At 45.4% G+C, this 18,263-nt stretch overlaps 1 protein-coding gene across 3 annotated transcripts in view; it reads left to right on the forward strand.

Annotated features, from left to right (window-relative positions):
• Positions 1 to 18,263, forward strand: part of Kiaa0556 (KIAA0556 ortholog) — a 171,147-nt gene that overhangs the window by 6,046 nt on the left and 146,838 nt on the right. For all 3 annotated transcript variants that reach the window (XM_021197601.2, XM_029542828.1, XM_029542815.1), the window contains exon 2: positions 14,723 to 14,778. In XM_021197601.2, coding sequence (XP_021053260.2) covers positions 14,723 to 14,778 — 56 coding nt within the window. The remainder of the gene's footprint in view (positions 1 to 14,722; positions 14,779 to 18,263) is intronic.

Here is an 18,263-nt window from a genome sequence, read left to right on the forward strand (position 1 = left end):
GAGAGAGAGAGAGAGAAACTGAGGGACTGAGAGAGACAGAAAGACATAGCACTCGTGGAGTCAGGACAACTGAGCAGGGGGGAGGTGTCTCTCTTACCGTGAAAAAAAGTCAGGTCATCAGGCTTGACAACGAGTGATTTACCTACTGAGCCACCTCACTGAACTAATAATGCTCAGTTTTAAATGGAGATGTAGGGTGAAGAAATGGCTCAAAAGCTGAAAGCACTTGTTGCTCTTCCAGAGAAATTGGTTCCCAGCACCTGTGTTGGGTGGAGTCACCTCCCATTACTCCAGTTCCAGGGATCTGGCACTATTTTCTGGCCTCTGCTAGCACCTGCAGATACATGGCATGCAAAGACATATGTATAAATAAAAAATAAAAAGGAGCTACAGCAAATCAGCTGGTAAAGGTTGCCTTGTAAGTATAAGAGTTTAATTCCCCAAACCCACACAAAATGCTGGTGACATGAATCCCTAGGGCTTGCTGCCCAGCCAACCTAACATACTCAATGAGCTCCACCAGGGAGAGATCCTGTCTGGAAAGAAAGGTGGGTGGGGCTGGTGAGATGGCTCAGCAAAAGACAACTGCTGCCAAGCCTGGCAACCTGAGTTTGATCTTTAGGACCCACATGGTAGAAGAAGTGAACTTACTATAGCAAGTTGTTCTTTGCTTTCCATGTATAAACACACAAACGTATACACAAAATAAGTAGAAATGTAGTTTAAAAGAAAGATGGACAGCATCTGAGGAAAGACTCTTGAGATTGACCTCTGACCTGCAGATCCAGGTGCACACACATGCAAACAGGCACATACAAGAAGTAGCAGATGGATTCTGCATCTCAAAGGCTGCAGAGTAACCTTTGTGGAGTCAGTCATCCCACAGCTGTGCTTATTTGACTTGTAATGTTTTTATATACTTGCAGTATTTGCCAGCAATGGGGAAATTTCTCAACAACTTATTGGGGTGTTTTGAATATCAAGAGCTGATGATACTGGACTTCAATTCTGCATGAGAATTACTCTCTCAAGCAGAGGAATCCTGGGAGTTGTCCTTTCCAGTGCCACCTAGTGACCTCATGTCTCTCACTTGCTTGAGACCCCAGCATCTGTAGTCAGTCACAGTCCTGCTACCCTATGGCTGTGAACACCTTTGAAGATCCCTTTGAAGTGTTGCATTTATATTATGCTACAAATAGTACCTGGAAAAGGTAAGATAGTTTCTGTCCTGATGAACTCACAGGCTGTGAGAAAGCTAGACAAATGAATGATGTCAGTTCACCATAGGAGTCTAGGAGAGAGCAAAGACCATCTCTCTTCCCAAAGCATTTTGCCCCACTGCTTGCTTTTGTAAATAAAGTTTTATTGGAACACAACTATGCCCAGTCCTATCCATATCATGAATGGCTGTTCTATCATGTTGCAATGGCAGGGTTGACTGGTTTTAGCAGAGAATATATTGTCTATGGAGCCAAAATAACTTACTGTCTGGCCCTGTCCAGAACCAGTTTGCCAACTGCTGCCATAGAGGATCCAATTTGATTTAATTCCTAGATGGCTCAATATGTCACTGTGATTGTGCTCATCTTCTATCAAACCTAGAAGGCTGTAGAACAGTGAATGACTTAGCAAACTGTGCTGTAGAATGTTGCCAGCTTCTCCACCAGGAAGCTAAGGAAGAAGCACTCCTGGGGAAGCTCCCCTGTGGAGCTAGCTTTCTAAGCTCAGCCTAACTGGCTTTGCACTCACAGTGGGTGGCCCTCTGTTCCCAAGTAGGAGAAAGTTGAGGGAAGGGACAAGGAGCTAATTCTAAGTACTTTACTAATGACTGCCAGGTAAGCAGAGTGGCATACACTGTCTCAGCACACAGGAGGCTGAGGCAGGAGAGTCTTGAGTTTCTGACCAGCCTGGGCTACATAGCCATGTTCATTTCAAAAAGCAAAACAAAAGAAGTATGAACTCTCAGTGTCTTGTGGGGATTTGAAAAGTCTGGCTCATTTGGCCACAAGTGACCTATGGATGTGTTACCTTATTTGGAGAATTTCTTTAACCCCAACTATCTTGAGACATCCACTCCTGCCCAGAGGTTTTATACTGGGCTGTATTGGGCTCATAGTTGTATTTTCTCATTCAAGATTGATTCCACATGAATTCCTGGATGTTCCATTCTCATATTAAGGGGCTTTGGGTACACTGAGCTTGCCTTGTTATTCAGGCTCAGTCCTCTAGTGATGAACAGCGGTATTTTAGAGTTTTGTTGCTGTGAAGAGACACCATGACCATAAATGGCAATGACAAACAAAAAAAGAAACAAAGAAAAAGAAAAAAAAAATGGCAATGACAACTCTTATAAAGGAAACACTTAATTGGGGCTGGCTTAGAGTTTCAGAGGTGCAGTCCATTATTGTTAGGGCAGGAAGCATGGCAGCATGCAGGCAGATAAGGTGCTGGAGAAAAAGCTGAAGAGTTCTCCATCTTTATCCGAAGGCAGCAAGGAAAGACTGTTCTGCACCGGGCATAGCTGGAACACAGGAGACCTCTGTGCCTGCCCCCACACTTCCTCCAACAAGACCACAGCTACTCCAACAATGCCACACCTCCTAATAATGCCATTTCCTATGACCAAGCATTCAAACAGGAGTATATGAGGGCTGTACCTATTCAAACTACATGTGCTTACCCCATTGACTCTGGATATGTGCTGATGGAGCAGCTGTAACAGAAACCTTGTCCATGCAGACCTCACAATTTGTGACCCCTGCCCAGAATCCTCTGAGCACTAAGACTTTCTGGCTGGTGGCAGCAGCCTTCAAGAGCACATGTTTCATGACATGTATAGGCCTTCCCTGTAGGCACCTGAGATTTCTCTTGAGCCACCCCAGGCATCTGTCCACTTTGGAGCAAGTCACATTCTTTCCCAGCTTTCTGCCTTGCCTGTGCTGCATTCCTAGCCAGCTGCACCTTTTCAAGTCACTCCCACTGTGGTGATAGGCCCTGGCATGCAGAATTACCTCTTCCTGTCGAGGCTTCCCACCAGGCTGTAGCAAAACTGGCGTCATGCCTTATTCCCAGTGGAAGTGGAGACCCACTTTGGTGTTATATGCTGAGGCCTGGCAAACAGATGTTTTCTGGATTAACAATGTAACCTGGGAGAGAAGCTGGGAGAAACTTAATGGCTCTATTCCAGAGTTCCATTTTTGGGGTCTTGAATTGTCTTAGTGCTCAGAGGATTCCAGGCAGGGGTCACAAATTGTGAGGTCTGCATGGCCAAGGTTTCTGTTACAGCTGCTCTGCATACTCTGGAGTCGTCATTTTTTGTGAAGACCTGCTTGCTACTTTCACAGAGCATGTGATTTCCTCTGTATGTAAAACAGAACTGAACATGCTACTGCTAAGCTTGGTATGGTGGTGCAGGTCTATAATCCCTGTGTAGAAGGTGGAAGCAGAAGGATTAGGAGTTCAAGAAGTCTAGGCTGCATGAGAACCTGTCTAAAAAATTAACAAACAGCACCAATAACAACAAACCCCAAGAATTACCCTCCCAAACACACAAACCCCACACTAACAATATCTCCCTATTACAGTATTTATAAGAGTTATATGTGTGCAAAGCCCAAGGCAAAAGTCTAGCATGTGAAGTACATTTGTGTTAGCTTCATCAATAATGATTTTGCTCTCTTAATCAATTGTTCTGACATGTGAGCCTTTGCTTTTCTGAAACTTTGCTGAAGGGATCAATTCCCTAGACTTTGGACTTGACCACAGCTGCAGGGAGCCAACCAGGAAAGGTAGGAATAGGAACAGGAGGGCCCCTGTACCACCTGGCAGCTTCTGCTCTTGGCTCCTGAGAACTTTGCCAGGCAGGTTGACGGGCCTTGCACTGCTACACCTTTCAGTTTTCACAAGAGTACAGAACTTGGGATTTTAAGATGTAATATTGCCTAAGTTTTAACCATTGACTGAAAAGATAATATGCTTAAAAACAAAAACAAAACATTGTGGTGACTAGACAAACATCGGTGCCCAGATTCAGCTGCTGAGAGATTCTTGGATGTAGCCTGACCATTGTTATTTATCAGCTGTGGAGGCTTGCTTACAGCCCAGGGAAGCTGAGAGTCTGATACTGGTGACTTCCAGGGATAGGGCAGTACCCAGGCTGTTTCAGCCTGGCCCCCAACTCTTCAGATATCTCTATTAATGAACTCTGCCTCTGCATCTTTTGTTTTAAGCCTGCAAAAGCAAGCTATAAAAACCCATAAAAGAGGGTCAAGCCTCCCCTCCCTCTGTGGGTGTTCCACATCCCCCATCATGCTTCCAACACAGAGGAAGTAGGATTGAGCATGTGAATTGGACTGGGATATATGTACAAATTCTGACATTAAAAAAAAAAAAAAAAAACAGCTAGCTCCTCCATCCCACAGCACCTGTACGCTCTATTCGTAGCAACTGAGAGGGATGCTGGGCATTTGGTGGATGCTCAGCAGAATCAGCTGTGGTGGTACATAACTGCAGTCTCAGATGTTTGGGGGGCTGAGGCAGGAGGATTTTGATTTCAAACCCAGTTGGGCTTCACAAGCCTAAGCAAAATCAAACAAAGGTCCTTGAAGAGATGTCTGGCAGGCAGGCGCCTTCGCATCAGGATTCTTTAGGTGCTCATGTACTTTTCAAGGCATTTGACCAGGTCATTTGGGGGTCACCTTCTCTTGTGCAGTGGCAAGCCCAGAGATTAAAGGGGCCAGCTGGGTTATAAGAGGAGAGTGGATTCAGTAACGTATATGACCCACACAGAGATAGACCAGAATCCATTTCAGCCTGGGAATCCTGTTTTCACAGAAGCCATTGGTTACAGTTTAGAAGTGTGGTTTTTTCCCCTCATCTTATTAATTTCCCAGTGGTTTTCAGAGGAATATCAAACACATTCAGTCATATTCTGTTTCACCACACTAGAAAGTGGTGGGAGATGGGTAGGAGATTTGGAAAATGTCAGGGCCAGAAAGCACTTCTCATAGAAGATGATCATGTCCCTCCCAGCATTTATCCATTCCTTCCAGAAACATCTGCTGGTGCCTACAGGCTAGGCACCATTCCAAGCACAGAGAATTGAGTTTTCATAAAGCCCCATGGCAACCTTGGTGAAAAAGACAGACCATGAACACAAAAGTGAAGAGGAGCTGGGTGCACACCCTTTGTCCTACCAGTGAGAAGGCAGAGGCAGGTTGATCTTTGTGAGTTCAAGGCCAGCCTGGTCTACTTAGCAAGTTCCAGGACTGCTAGGACTGCAGTCTCAAAAAATAGTGGGAGATTATGGTAGGGTAGAAGAGTCTGTTCCTTTGAGCTGAAAGCTAATTTGATAAAGGGGAGCTGAATAAGGCCTAGGGCATGAATGGCCCAGATCTAGGGAGTGTAGAGGGTTAAAAAGGAGCCTGGGATGCAAGGAGCAAAGTAAGGATGCATGGGATGGTAGGAGTGAGAGCTTAGGGGAGTCGGGGATGCCTCAGACCATGGGATGGTAGGATTGAGAGCTTAGGGGAGTTGGGGATGCCTCAGACCAGGAACACGTGGAGTCTGTTCACTAGAGCTTGGTTTGGGTTGCCTGCTGCACATGGAGCAGAAGGTAAGCTGATATTTCAAAATTTGACTAATGTGGTTTTCTGTCTGATGCTGAGGCTGGAACCCTGGCCTTTGCCTGTTGAACAAGGACTCTACCTCTGAGCCTTATTGTTTTTAGATTTTATTATATTTGTGTGTTTGTGGGTGTGTGTATACATATGAAAGTCAGAGGATAAGTTGCAGGAGTCATTCTCTTTCTACCACGTGTGTGCCCATGTGTGTCTATGTGTGTGTATACACACGTGTACACTTGTGCATGGAGGTCGGAGGATTAGTTGTGGGAATCATTGCCTTTTTACTGTGTGGGTCCCAGGATTAGAACTCAGGTCATCAGCACCGGGGTGGTGGCACATGCCTTTAATTCCAGCACTCAGGAGGCAGAAACAGGTGGATCTGTGAGTTTGAGGATCACCTCATATACAGAGTCAGTTCCAGGACAGACAAAGCTACACATAGAGAAACGGAGAAACCCTGTCTCGGAAAACAAAACAAAACAAAACAAAACACTAAGGTCTTCAGGTTTGCCAGGAATTCCTTTCCTCCTGAGCCATCTTGCTGACCCTGAGAGTCTACTCAGCTGCCACTGGAAAGTCTGCGCAAGAATGGATGGTGGAGCTGGGTAAACACTTGGAAACTCAGCAATCAGGAGACTGAGGCCTGAGGATTGTGAGTTTGAGGCCAGCTTGGGCTATAGTATGAGATCCTATATAGCAAATTCAGGATCTAGAAGAGTCAGAGGCTAAAAGAGATGCCATGAAGATTAGATAAGTTTGGAGTGTATGTGAGAGCCAGAGTTTCTTAGAACAAGCCAGGATCCCTGAATCCCTGGGCAGAGGGACATAAACCTCCCAGCATATAGGTTTATACACTCTTTATAGGTTTCTGTATATCCTTTCATGTCTGTGACAGTGGATTTCAGTGAAACTGTGACTGACCAGTCCCATTGACAGGTAGACCCTGCCACCCAGTGCTGGCAGTCGCAGCCACTATTCTATCTTGGCCTGCTCTCAGTCATCTGGGTATGAGGCTGCAAGCCAGTGCAAAGAATTCTGTGCAGGCTATAAATAACCACTTCCAGCTGCCAGCTGCGATTTGGATTTGGAAAGGAGAGGAGGGTCTTAGCATGACTTGTTTATCTCAGGTAATTTGGCAGTAAGCTGGGCCCTGGGAATTCTAGTTACAAGAAAAATGTGAAGCAAGAGTGACAGGAATATGGTTTCAGGCTTTCAGTGTGGAGTGTAGCTGAAAGACCCAGCTCTACCTGAGGGTGCACAGGAGCAAGGGGGCCTTCACCTGCCTCCTGCTCTTGTCTAGTGGATTTCTGGCAGATCCTTAAGTATCCTCAAAAGGGACTCATGGATTTAGCAGTAAAGAAATGTTGCCCCTTGGTATCTCTGGAAAAACCATAACTGACAAAACAAGCCAGGTGTGGTAGTACACGCCTGTAATCTCAGTGCTGGAGAAACTGAGGCAAGAAGATTACCCAGAGTTCAAGGTCAGACTGGATTACAGAGTCTTTAACAACAAAGCAAAAGCACACACACACACAGAATGATAGCAGGAAAAGGCCCACATATCTACATGGAAACCAGTCTTTAGAGCTAAGCACCTCTCAGGCTGGTCAGCTGCTCTTCACTCTGTTCCAGTCCTGCCATGCTGCTGTTTTATCTACTTGACTCTGACCTGTGTGCTTACAGTGCAGTAGTGGGAAGCCAGAATTAGGGTTCCGAGGCACTCAGGAAGTTGAAGTGGGCAGAGGGGTGTGGGCCTTGAGTAGAGTTGGCATTGGGTCTTGAGGCTAAGCTGGCACACTTGTCAGACTCCCCTGCTGGCTCTGGGACCCCAAGCAAGTCACTTGACTTCTTTGACCAAGAGCTTTGTGGTTGAAAGTAAAGAATTCCAAAAGCCATCATGCTGGTAGAGTCAGTGCTAGGGAAAGCCTCTCCAGCCACCATGGGACAGGTCTTGACTGGCCTTTAATCTTTCCCCATTTCCCTTCCTTATCTTCTCTAGCCATTCAGTAACCTTTGCCCTCATTTTAGTGCCACCATAGACTTAGTTAAGAAACTGTTGTTGGTGCATTTGTCATCACCGCATTCCAGAGTGGTCTCTTGCCAGACGTGTCCTTCTACAAATGCTGTGATGTTCTTCCAGGCAGGAGGTTTAGGGAGCTGCTCCATGTCCTCAACAGCCTCCCTCAAAGCCCTCTTAGGACTCCTGTGGGAAAGCCGTTAGTACTTCTCATATGTTTTCCTAAGTCTTTATTTTTATTTCTATTTTATATACATATATGCACATGCACACATGTGTGTGGTGTGCATGTGTGTATATGCATTTGTGTGGGCACTGTGTGTGTGTGTGTGTGTGTGTGTGTTCGTGTGGTTGCCTTATTCAGTGAGACGATTCTCTCATTAAGCCCAGGGCTTGCTAATATAGCTGATCTCACTAGCCAACTTGCTCTGGGATTCCCAGTCTCTGCTTTCTGCGGCTGGATTTACAAGAGGCCTACCATGCTCAGCAGACACTTGTGCAGGTTCTAGAGACCAAACTCCATTTAACCACTGAGCCGCCTCCCCAGCTCACCCTCTCTTTCTTTTTTCCCTCCCTCCTTCTTTTCCTTCCTTCCCTCCCTCCCTCCCATTCCAACAAAGGCTCTCTCTCCTTTTAAGATTTATTTACTTTTATATGTGTTTACCTGCATGTACATCTATGTACCACATGTATGCAGTGCCCATGGAAGCCAGAAGAGGGCATCAGTTCCCTAGACCCGATTGTTGTAGACAGGTAGGTTTGGGAACTGAATCCAGGTTCTCTCAGAGCAGCCAGTGCTTTAGCCTGCTGAGCCTCTCCAGCCCCTATTGTTTATTAGATGTGGCCATTCTCATAAGAGTAAAGAGTAAGTCGGGTGTGGTGGTGTACGCCTTTAATCCCAGCACTCGGGAGGCAGAGGCAGGTGAATTTCTGAGTTTGAGGCCAGCCTGGTCTACAGAGTGAGTTCCAGGACAGCCACTGCTACACAGAGAAACCCTGTCTAACAAAAAAAAGTAGATCATCTGGAACTTGCAGCTGTTGTCTATTTTTTTCTTTCTTCTTCTTCTTTTTTTTTTTTTCTTTTTTGCTTAATTTTAATGTTTTCTAGTCACTTTGTATTTTCACACTAGGCATTGAACTCGGGGCCTTACTCATGCTAGGCAAGCACTCTACCGCTGAGCTCCAAACCTCTTTGAGCCTTTGAGTGCTGCTTTTCATCTTGTGGCTTGGCATGCTTATCTAGTAGTTCCTCACTGATGCCGCTGCCCAAAGAGGCCAGAGGAGGGTGTCAGAGCCCTGAACTTGCCTTCCAGGAAGTTGTGAGCTACCTGACATGGATGCTGAGACCCACACTCAAGTCCTCTGCAAGAGCACAATGTGCTATCAGTCACTGGCAGCTCGCCTGCCCACTACCTGGCAAATGATGATACTGTGGCTCACACACACAGAGGCACATGCATACACATGTGTACACACACACATTTCCTGCTTGTGGAAGTTGTGGACTTCTCAGCAAGTTTCTAGTAAAGATGTTGCCACCTCCAAGGAAAAATGGCCTTTGTGCTTCTAAACCATTTTGTGTTCCATCCATCAAGGTCTTTCTTAGACCCTTTTGATTTTTCTCAGGCCATTAGGTTTGAGGGGTAATTTTATTGTAAATTAAATTTCGTGAACACACACAAAAAGCAACATGAATGCTCATATGTAGACAACAGAAGATAAGTTGGTGTCATTGGTCACAAAGTGGAAGCACCATCACTCTCCTAGGGACAAACAAGTCCTTTGTTCTTGTTCTTTGTAATGGAATCTGTGGTCCAGGTTCTCTGTGCTGTGGGATTTGCACGAGTCACCTTTCTTCTCCAAAGCCCTGAAGGGAGAGTGGAATGCCAAGTCTGCCCCTCCATGGTTGGCATTTGTTCCAAATCTTCTCAGGAAGCCATCTGGCGGGAAGGGAGCGCCAGCTTCACCAGGGAGCCATTTGCTCCTAATCTCCTTATTAATTGCTCTGGGAGCCTGCGACAGATTAAATGCTGCATCACAGAGTGACTCCTCCTCTCCTGTGCCTCCCCAGAACTTTGCTGTACTGTCTTTGTGCTTAGAGGAGGCTTAATGATCTGGCTGAGGGGCAGTGACACCTAGTGGTTATGACAGCCCACCTCTGGGGCAGCACTACTCACCAGCTTTGTGGTATCAAGCAAGTGTCCTGACCTCTTTGGGTCTCATGACCTTATCTGATACTGGATAATAGCATTGTCAATTTCCTAAGTAGCTGTGATGTGTCAGTGAGGTGATATATGTTCCCAGCTTGGAGCCTCGTGCCTGCCATATACTAAGCCCTGACCACATGGTGATGGTGACAACAGTCATGTGCTGCTGTCATGATGACAATGAGTAAGCCTTTCAGTCACTCACCTGCAGTTTACCTCTCCTTCCTGCACTGGTTTATTCCAAGGAGAATAATAGCATTCCTTTAAAGCAAGAATTATTCAATCCCCAGCACCTGCTGCCTGCTTTTGTAAATAAAGAGTTATTGGAATGGTTATGCTGTTTAATTGCATATTACTGATGGCTACTTTTGCTCTACAGTGGCAAAGTATCAGTGCCAAAGACCTTATAGTCTTAAGACCTTATGTATCACACAGCCAATAATATTTACTATGTGGACCTTTTTATTTTATTTTATTTTATTTTTTTCTGAGACAGGGTTTCTCTGTATATCCCCGGCTGTCCTGAAACTCACTCTTTAGACCAGGCTGGCCTCGAACTCAGAAATCCACCTGCCTCTGCCTCCCGAGTGCTGGGATTAAAGGTGTGTGCCACCACACCCGGCTCACTATGTGGAATTATATAGAAGATCTTAACAAAAGTGGTTGTGAGACTTCAGGAAGAACCCTGCAAAGCTGGCTGCAGCCAGGTGGCAGAGCTGTGTCAGGCAGCCAGGTGGCAGAGCTGTAGCAGGCAGCCAGGTGACAGCCAGGTGCTGCTGACCTTCCATGACTTCAAGACCATGAACCTCAGTCTTGCCTATATCCCCACCTCTTCCTCTGCCTAACTAGAGAAAAGTAGAGGGAACAGCTGAATAGAAATAGATTAATGAGGAATACCATAAAGATATATTTTGCATGTATATTTTTATCATGTACTTTATTCTTCCAGATGCACCAGATTTCACACACATACATTAGTCTGCAGCAGTGGTCTAAAAGGCTGTGTCCTTTCATTATGAGTGGCTTAAGCTCATTTTCAAGGGTAATTTTGACATGATTTTCTCCTTGCCTGATGACTTCAGATGAAGACATGACTCCCTCTAAATGGTAGCAGTGAATATTATGTACATCTAGAGCAAAGTAAAACGGAAGTGTCAGATCCTAACCACTGACAATAAATCCCAAGTGCAGATAAAGCCCTTCTCAAGCCATAAATGGAGGAAACGTGTTCTATTTACAAAAGCTCAGCGGGTTCAAGTCTCTTTTCATTTCCCCAGGCACACATCTGTCCTCTAAAGTGAAGCACACATGTAACATTTACATCTGGCCTTATTTATTGCTCTGGAACTGATGTAGGCAAGTCACCTTGCAAGGTGCAGAGGAATACCCCTTTCCTTTTGCAGGCAGTGGTTATTGATATTAATGTCACCTCTCTCTTTCTCTCTCTCTCTCTCTCTCTCTCTCTCTCTCTCTCTCTCTCTCCTCTCAGTTGTTGTGAGAATAAATAAACTACAGGTAGGAAGACCCCATGAGATGCCAGAAGCAGCAGGCAGGTGCCGTGGACTCCGAGTCCATTTCTCCTGCTCTTGCCAAAAGGTGGTCATCATGGAGCTCCCTGCAGGAGAGAGGCTCCTGGGTGTGAAGACAACCGGCTTCCAGGGAGCTTAGATCTAAATGCTCATAATTAGAGTGCATTATCTTCATTGGAAGATAAGCAAATTATTTTCCAATTTAATGAATAAAGACACTTCTAATTAACTCCAAAAGAGATATGTGCCTTCAGGTTTTAACCAGTAGTTAAGGTTTTATTTTAACAGTGTGTTGAAACTTTATTTTATTTGTGTATGCATGTGGTGTCATGACGGAACACAAAGCCTTATACATGCTAGACAGGCATTCAGCTACCATCAGGTCATTCCCAGCCCATAATGGAATTTTAGATGAACAGCAAATCTAGTGATGATTCAGAGTAAATCACCTTTATTTCATTTTATTTATTTCTCACTATGTGACTCTAGTTGACTTCAAACCCACAGCAATCTGCCTACCTCTGCCTTCCAAGTGCTGAGATTAAAGGCATATGTTACCACATCCAGCTTTAACACAATCCAGGAGACAGCTATGCCCCCAGAGAGTCTGGGATTTTGCAAAGGTTCCAGCTTGCTCTATGCTCTCCCAGAGCAGTCTCAGTTGGTGTGACTGACAAGAGGAAGGGCCTTACCAGACCTAGGCTGCGTAGTTGGCTCCTAACTACCCTCTTGCTCCTGCCTTGCCCTGGGCTAGCACTCTCACCTCTGTGGACCTATCTTGGTCTTTTGGCAACCCTGGCCTCCAGTCCATATAGTCTCTTTTAGCTCAGACCCATTTGCGTCTACTTTGTGTGAGCAAACTAGACTACTTGTCATATCATCCCACTTGCCAGCCCAAGGATCTGCTTGGAATCCACAGACTGACAGTCAAAGTGTGGACAAGGGGTTCTAGAGTGTTCTCTTTAGGTACTGTCTAAGAACATTAGGGTATATGAAGCTGTGATTAACTTAGACTAAGAACTAGATCTCCTAATTCTTAGACCCTGGTCTCTTTTTGGATACTTGATTTGTACATATGTATAAGGAAACTCTGTGTGTGTGGAGGGGTTGGGGGTGGGGAATGACAGGTGCCTCCTATGAAGGCCAGAACAACACCCGAAGCTGGAGTTATAGGTGGATGTGAGCTGCTTGATAGGGGTGCTGGGAATTGAACTCGGGTCCTCTGCAAAAGCAGTATGTGCTCTTAGCCACTGAGACATCTCTATAGCTGGTAAACTTATTTTTTTAAAGCAGTTGAGCAGAAAGTGCAGAATTCCTGTATAACCTCTCTTATCATCGTGGTTGTGGTGCTGGGGATGAAACCTGGGCCTTGCTCATGATAGTTGCTCTTTGTGGGTGGACATATTCCTAGTCTTTCCCACCATGAACACTCCATGGCACAGTGTGTTATTCTAGGATCCTTCAAAATCACTGAATCCTAAAGAGTTTGTCATAAGGTGGAAAGGAAAACACACAGGATCAGAAAAGCTTCAAGGCGGTGTCTGTGGATCACAAGACATGCTGAAGTTTCATATTACTCTCTGCTGTCCTGATATCCTAGCATTGCTGTCTGTCTGTCCCAGGGCAGGTGATTAAGAACTATGCACAGCTTCAGAGCTTACAAACAGGATTATCCCTGCCTTGTCCTTCTCTTTGGGTTCCCAAAACAACTTCAAAGTCAGATCTAGGATTCTGCTGGGTGTCATCCCTGGTATGACATACTGAGATTTGGAACATGGGTTCATGGTTGCCCCAAGGGTCTAGACCTGTGAACTGTGAAGAGAGGAAAAGACAAAATGTTGCATTAAGGGGTCATTGTGAGCAGAGTTGATGTGTTGCTAGGTCTCTGTTACTGTAACAAATACTTGAGGATATCAGATTATAAAGAGAAAATGTCTGTTTGCACTCACAGTCTATTGGTCCATTCTTTTGGGCCTGTGGTAAAGCAGGAACAACATGGTGGGAACATTTGGAGGGCATTGCTCACCTCATGGTGGCCAGGAAGCAGAGAGAGAGCAGGAAGGGCTGGGTTCCCAACAAGACCTAACGTCCCTACACTGGGTCCTACCTTCAAAAGGTTTTGCCACCTTCTAGTAGCCACATAAGCTGGGGCCAAGGCTTCAACACATAGCATCTCAATTGCTGTTCTTGTTACTGGAATGAAATACCTGAAAGCAACAACTTGAGGAAGGAAAGGTTTAATTTTGGCTTACAGTTTTGAGGTTCAATGTGTCAGAGGAGACATGGAAACAGAGGTTGATTTGTCTAGTGGTATTCTCCCAAGGGACCTTGCCTAGTCCCATAGCATATATGTGCCAGGAGGCAGAGAACGTGGGCCAGAACCAGGTGTGGATATAACTTGCCAAGCCCCTACTTCCTGCATCTAGGCCCTATTCCTAAAAGCTTCAAAGCATGACATATGAACATTCAGGATCCAACTTTAGAAGCAGATAACATAAAAAAATATCTAAATCACTTCTGTCAGAGACTTGGATCCTATCTCCTCCTCTGCCACTGTGTCTTTTTGGTTCTGCCTTCTGAGGTCTCTTACCCGATAGGACATGTGGTTGTGGCAGTCATAGCCACCTGGGAGTCAAGTGGGGCAGTTTAGTAGCTACATTGACAACATATAGCTACTTCTGTTTTAGATTTCAATACCAAGGCAGTCTGTTAGGAGCTTTTCTAGTGGCCACTCCATTCATAGGTGTGAAAACATGCTTTTGGAAGGATGCATTTGCAGGAGGTGATGCCTCCTGAATTTACACATACCTTCAAATGCTAGTCTAAGGCGTTCTGAGAAAAGCAACGATTTTCTCTGAAATTGCCCATTATGTGAAGCGCGTGTGATTACCGCTAATTCACTTCTTCACATCACCTGAGATGTGAGTCTGGGGCTTGGTGCAGCACCTCAGAATGTACCCACCTAAGTTTATGGCCATGCACATGGCAGAAGGCATTTTTATGGAAGGTGTTTTATGTAATTCCAAACAATTTAATAGAAATGTAATTCAACAGGGAAAACTACAGTCCCTTGGCCCTTTCAGAGTGCAGATAATGGCCCAGATTAAAGGGCTGGAGCTTTGTTCATTATAGTCAAATACTGTGTGTGAATTACCATTTTCCTTGCCGTTGGTCCATTTCAAAAGAGTGCCATTTTCCTATTATAATAACAGGCTGCATTTTCTTAGAATCATCTCATTATGATTGGTCCTGTCTTTTCAGTTTGCAAATAAAAAGCTTTTGCAGTGATAAACTAGTTATTCCCAAGCAGCCTTAATCTCTGCTTCTGCTTTTGAACTGCTACAGGTCAGGCCCTGCGGAAGGCGGAGAGAAGCCGGTCCTGCTCTCAGGAGAGAAAGGAGGTAACTACACCCACTGCTATTTACTGAGCCTGGGGTAAACAGGCCTTCTGTGAGTCCTGGGCCAAGTGAGAGCTGGCTGCTGGACTTGTCAACCCATTGTCACTTGTAACAATGATCTTTTGTGGAACACATCAGCTGGCTTGCTGTGATACTCATTCCAGATCTCAGTCACTTAGAACAACAGCTATGCATTTAGTTCCTGAATCCGTAGTCAGCAACCTGGCCTTCTTTGGGGTTCTGTTCAGGCCAGACTCCCCTGCTCTCAACTAGGGCTCAGTTGTGTCTGCAGAGCTTGCTGGGTGCCAGGCAAGGTGCCTCATATTCCACATGCTGTCTTCTTCTCCTGCAAACCAATAAAGTTTGCTCACATGGGGTTTCCAGGGTCTAAGAGGATGGCATGCCAGCTATATGACCTCCTGAGTCTTGGGTTCCCAAAGGGTACAGGGTCACTTCTGCCACTTCTAAGAATAAAAGGTTGTTTTTTAAGCTCAGTTAGGTCTAGGAGCTTCAAAGCAAGCCATAAGGCAGGCCAGGTTTAAGAGTGGTGAAAATGAACAGAGGGAATGGAGTGGGGAGATTGGCTGCCCCTCTCACCCAAAGACAGGAGCTCTTGGCCCAGATAGTCAAGTAATCTAGAACTTGCAATATAGCCCAGGCTGCCCTTGTACTGGAGACCCTCCTCCTCCTCCTCTTTAAGTTCTGGAATTACAGGTGTGTACCACCACACATAAGACCATATCTCACTTCCTGTCTTCTTGGTTGTGGCCTAGCCTTTGTGACCCTAGCTGAGTCCAGAGACTCACTTCTACACAGTACTTGGCCATTCTTGAAAGCTGCCCCACTGAGTCTATTTGCTCTGGATCTCAGTGGGACTAAGGGATGATATGACAACCATTGCTATATGTGTTGTTGGAAGAGAAGTACCCCTAGATCATTGCACTGCAGTGTGAGAAACTATCATAGGTAGATAAAGTGGGTTCAAAGGGCTCACCTAACCCCATCTGAAGTATCAAGAAGCTTTGCTGGTCTAGGGAGATGGGATCAGCAGTTAATTGAATGCATTGATCTTCCAAAGAGCTAGAGTTGGGTTCCCAGCATCCACATAGGGTGCTTTACAACCACCTGTAACTGCAGCTCCAGATCTGACACTCTTTCCTGGCTTTCCCAGATGCTTGCACACATGCACATACCTACACAGGCGTGCACACATGTACACATAATTAGAAATAAAATTAACTGAAAGGAAAGAAGAGAGGAAGAATGAAAGAGAGGAAAGAAGAAAAAACGATAGGCTATTCAAAAGCTGTGTGGATAGGCCTAAATTTTCCACTTTTGAAAAGCCAAGGAAGGATAATTTGAAGTTCAAGTTCAGTCTAGCATGTATAGCAAGACCTTGTCTAAGGAAACATAAAAGGAAAGAAGACTTTGCGGAAGAGGTGATAGTCAGGCCGCCTCTTAAAGAATGAGTAGGAGTTATTTAGTTCAAGGAAACAACATGGTCAAAGTCAGAGAGACAAGAATAAAGAAAATGGAAGACCTTTAAAGCCTAGGTGGGCAGAAGCGGCATAAGGACCATATGTTTCATAGGGCTCTTTGATCAAGTCCCATGTTCCTGGGAGAGGGCGAGATGTAAGGAATAAATCGAGCTTCCTATTCTTTCTTCCTCTGCCCTCTCTTAGCAACAGAACATTCTAATTGCCACTCTCCCAGCATCTCCATTGTATCAATTGCCTGAGAGAATTTCAGATCATTTTTCTACTAAAAAGTGCTTGAAGTGAAAATCAAAACATGAGGCTATTTATCTCAATGCACAGGTTTAATTCTGAAAGATATTTAAGATAGCTTCAGGCCCTCTGAAGAGGGGGTGCTGGCCGACTGTTTCAACTGGCTAGAAAAACAGAGCATTACTAATAGCACATTGCTGGCTTAGGGGACTCCCTGATCCCCTGAACTTGCCCTCTCCTACCCTGCCTTTCTGTACCCTCCCATTAGTACTTGGTAGCACTGTGAGCCTTATGCAGATGGCCAGCCATAGATTCAGCCATGTCACCATGAAAGGTAAAGAAAAGACACACTGTCTCTTGTCAAAGTTAGTTGGAACAAGCATCTGGGAACACTTGTCCTGTTCCTTTTCTGTGGGCTACTCTATCCCCAGAGGGTGAAAATGTAGTTTTCCCCTGGGTCAGATGAGTACTGTGCCTATGTGCCTATGTGGGGTCATGAACTAACATAGTGAGGTGTGTGGGGGTCCCAGTGAGCTTTTCCAGACTCCCTTTAGCCCAAAGTAGTGCTGTGTGACTCATACAGGTTGTTCTGTCTGTCTGTCTGTCTGTCTCCTTCCTTCTCTCCTGTTCCCCCTCTTTTCCTTTCTTTCTCCTATGTATATGTGTGGTATGCATGTGGATGAGTATATGCACATGTGTGGAGGCCCAAACTTGAAGTTGAGTGTACTACTTGATTGTTATTGTTCTTCACTTTATAAAGACAGGCTCTCTCCTTGAACTCCACGCTTGTCTATTCCATCTAGTCTAGCTAGCCAGCTTGCCTCAGGGATCCCCTGTCTCTCCTCCCAGGTACTGGGATTATATAGGTGGTTGTCACTCCTGACAGGTTTTTGTGTTGGTTCTGGAGAATCCAAATCATGTCCTCCTACTTGTGAGGAAATGCTTTATCCACTTCGCCATCTCTCCTGCCCTTGAGCCTGTTATCCTCTCACCTTTGCTTCCAGAATGCTGGGGTTACAGGGCTGTGTCATCACCCTTGGCCTAACCGGCCCTTTTTAGCGTTTCTGCTCTGGGGGTGGATCCAGACATCTGAATTTGTTAACTGCTAGCAGCACACACATACAGTTGAGGATGAGAATGTTTTTTTTTTTTTTTTTTTAAGAGTATGAGGCAGGCCTGTCTGTTGATCATGGGCTCCTTGTATACTGTGCACAGCCTGGCCCTCAGCATCACTGACTCCATATACCACAGAGACAGGTCCAGACAGAGACTGACGAACAGCACAGAAGAACCCACATTCAGCTGTTAGGTTCTAGAGGCAGAAAAGGCTGCCTGGAAGAGGCAGGCTGAGCTGAGGTACTGGAAAGGGCACAGTTGGCTCTGAAATGTCTCTTGATGGTTGCCTTGCAGCAGCAAGTGCTTTCAGTTCAGTTAGTGAAAATATTCTTGGTCTTGCCTCTAACAAGTATTCATGGTTCCTGCCTGTAGCGATTATGTAGTGTTTATGGCCTCTGGTCATGAATTATTAATGATTTTGAAATTGTGGCCATTGTAGTTTACTCAAAAATCATTAGGAAGCAAATTTGTCATACAGTGCTTAAGAAAAAAGTGAGAAAAAATCCCAGAGGAGAGACTGATTTTTATTCACCATCTAACCTACCCCCATCTCTCAGTGTGCACACACTGCTAAGCAGGGCACAATGTGCTGGGGGGCATGTCCTCTTGCTGCATAGGAACCCCTGCAGCTCTGTGAATTCGAGC

This window comes from Mus pahari, chromosome 1, assembly GCF_900095145.1.
Source record: "Mus pahari chromosome 1, PAHARI_EIJ_v1.1, whole genome shotgun sequence".
Classification (NCBI taxonomy): domain Eukaryota; kingdom Metazoa; phylum Chordata; class Mammalia; order Rodentia; family Muridae; genus Mus; species Mus pahari.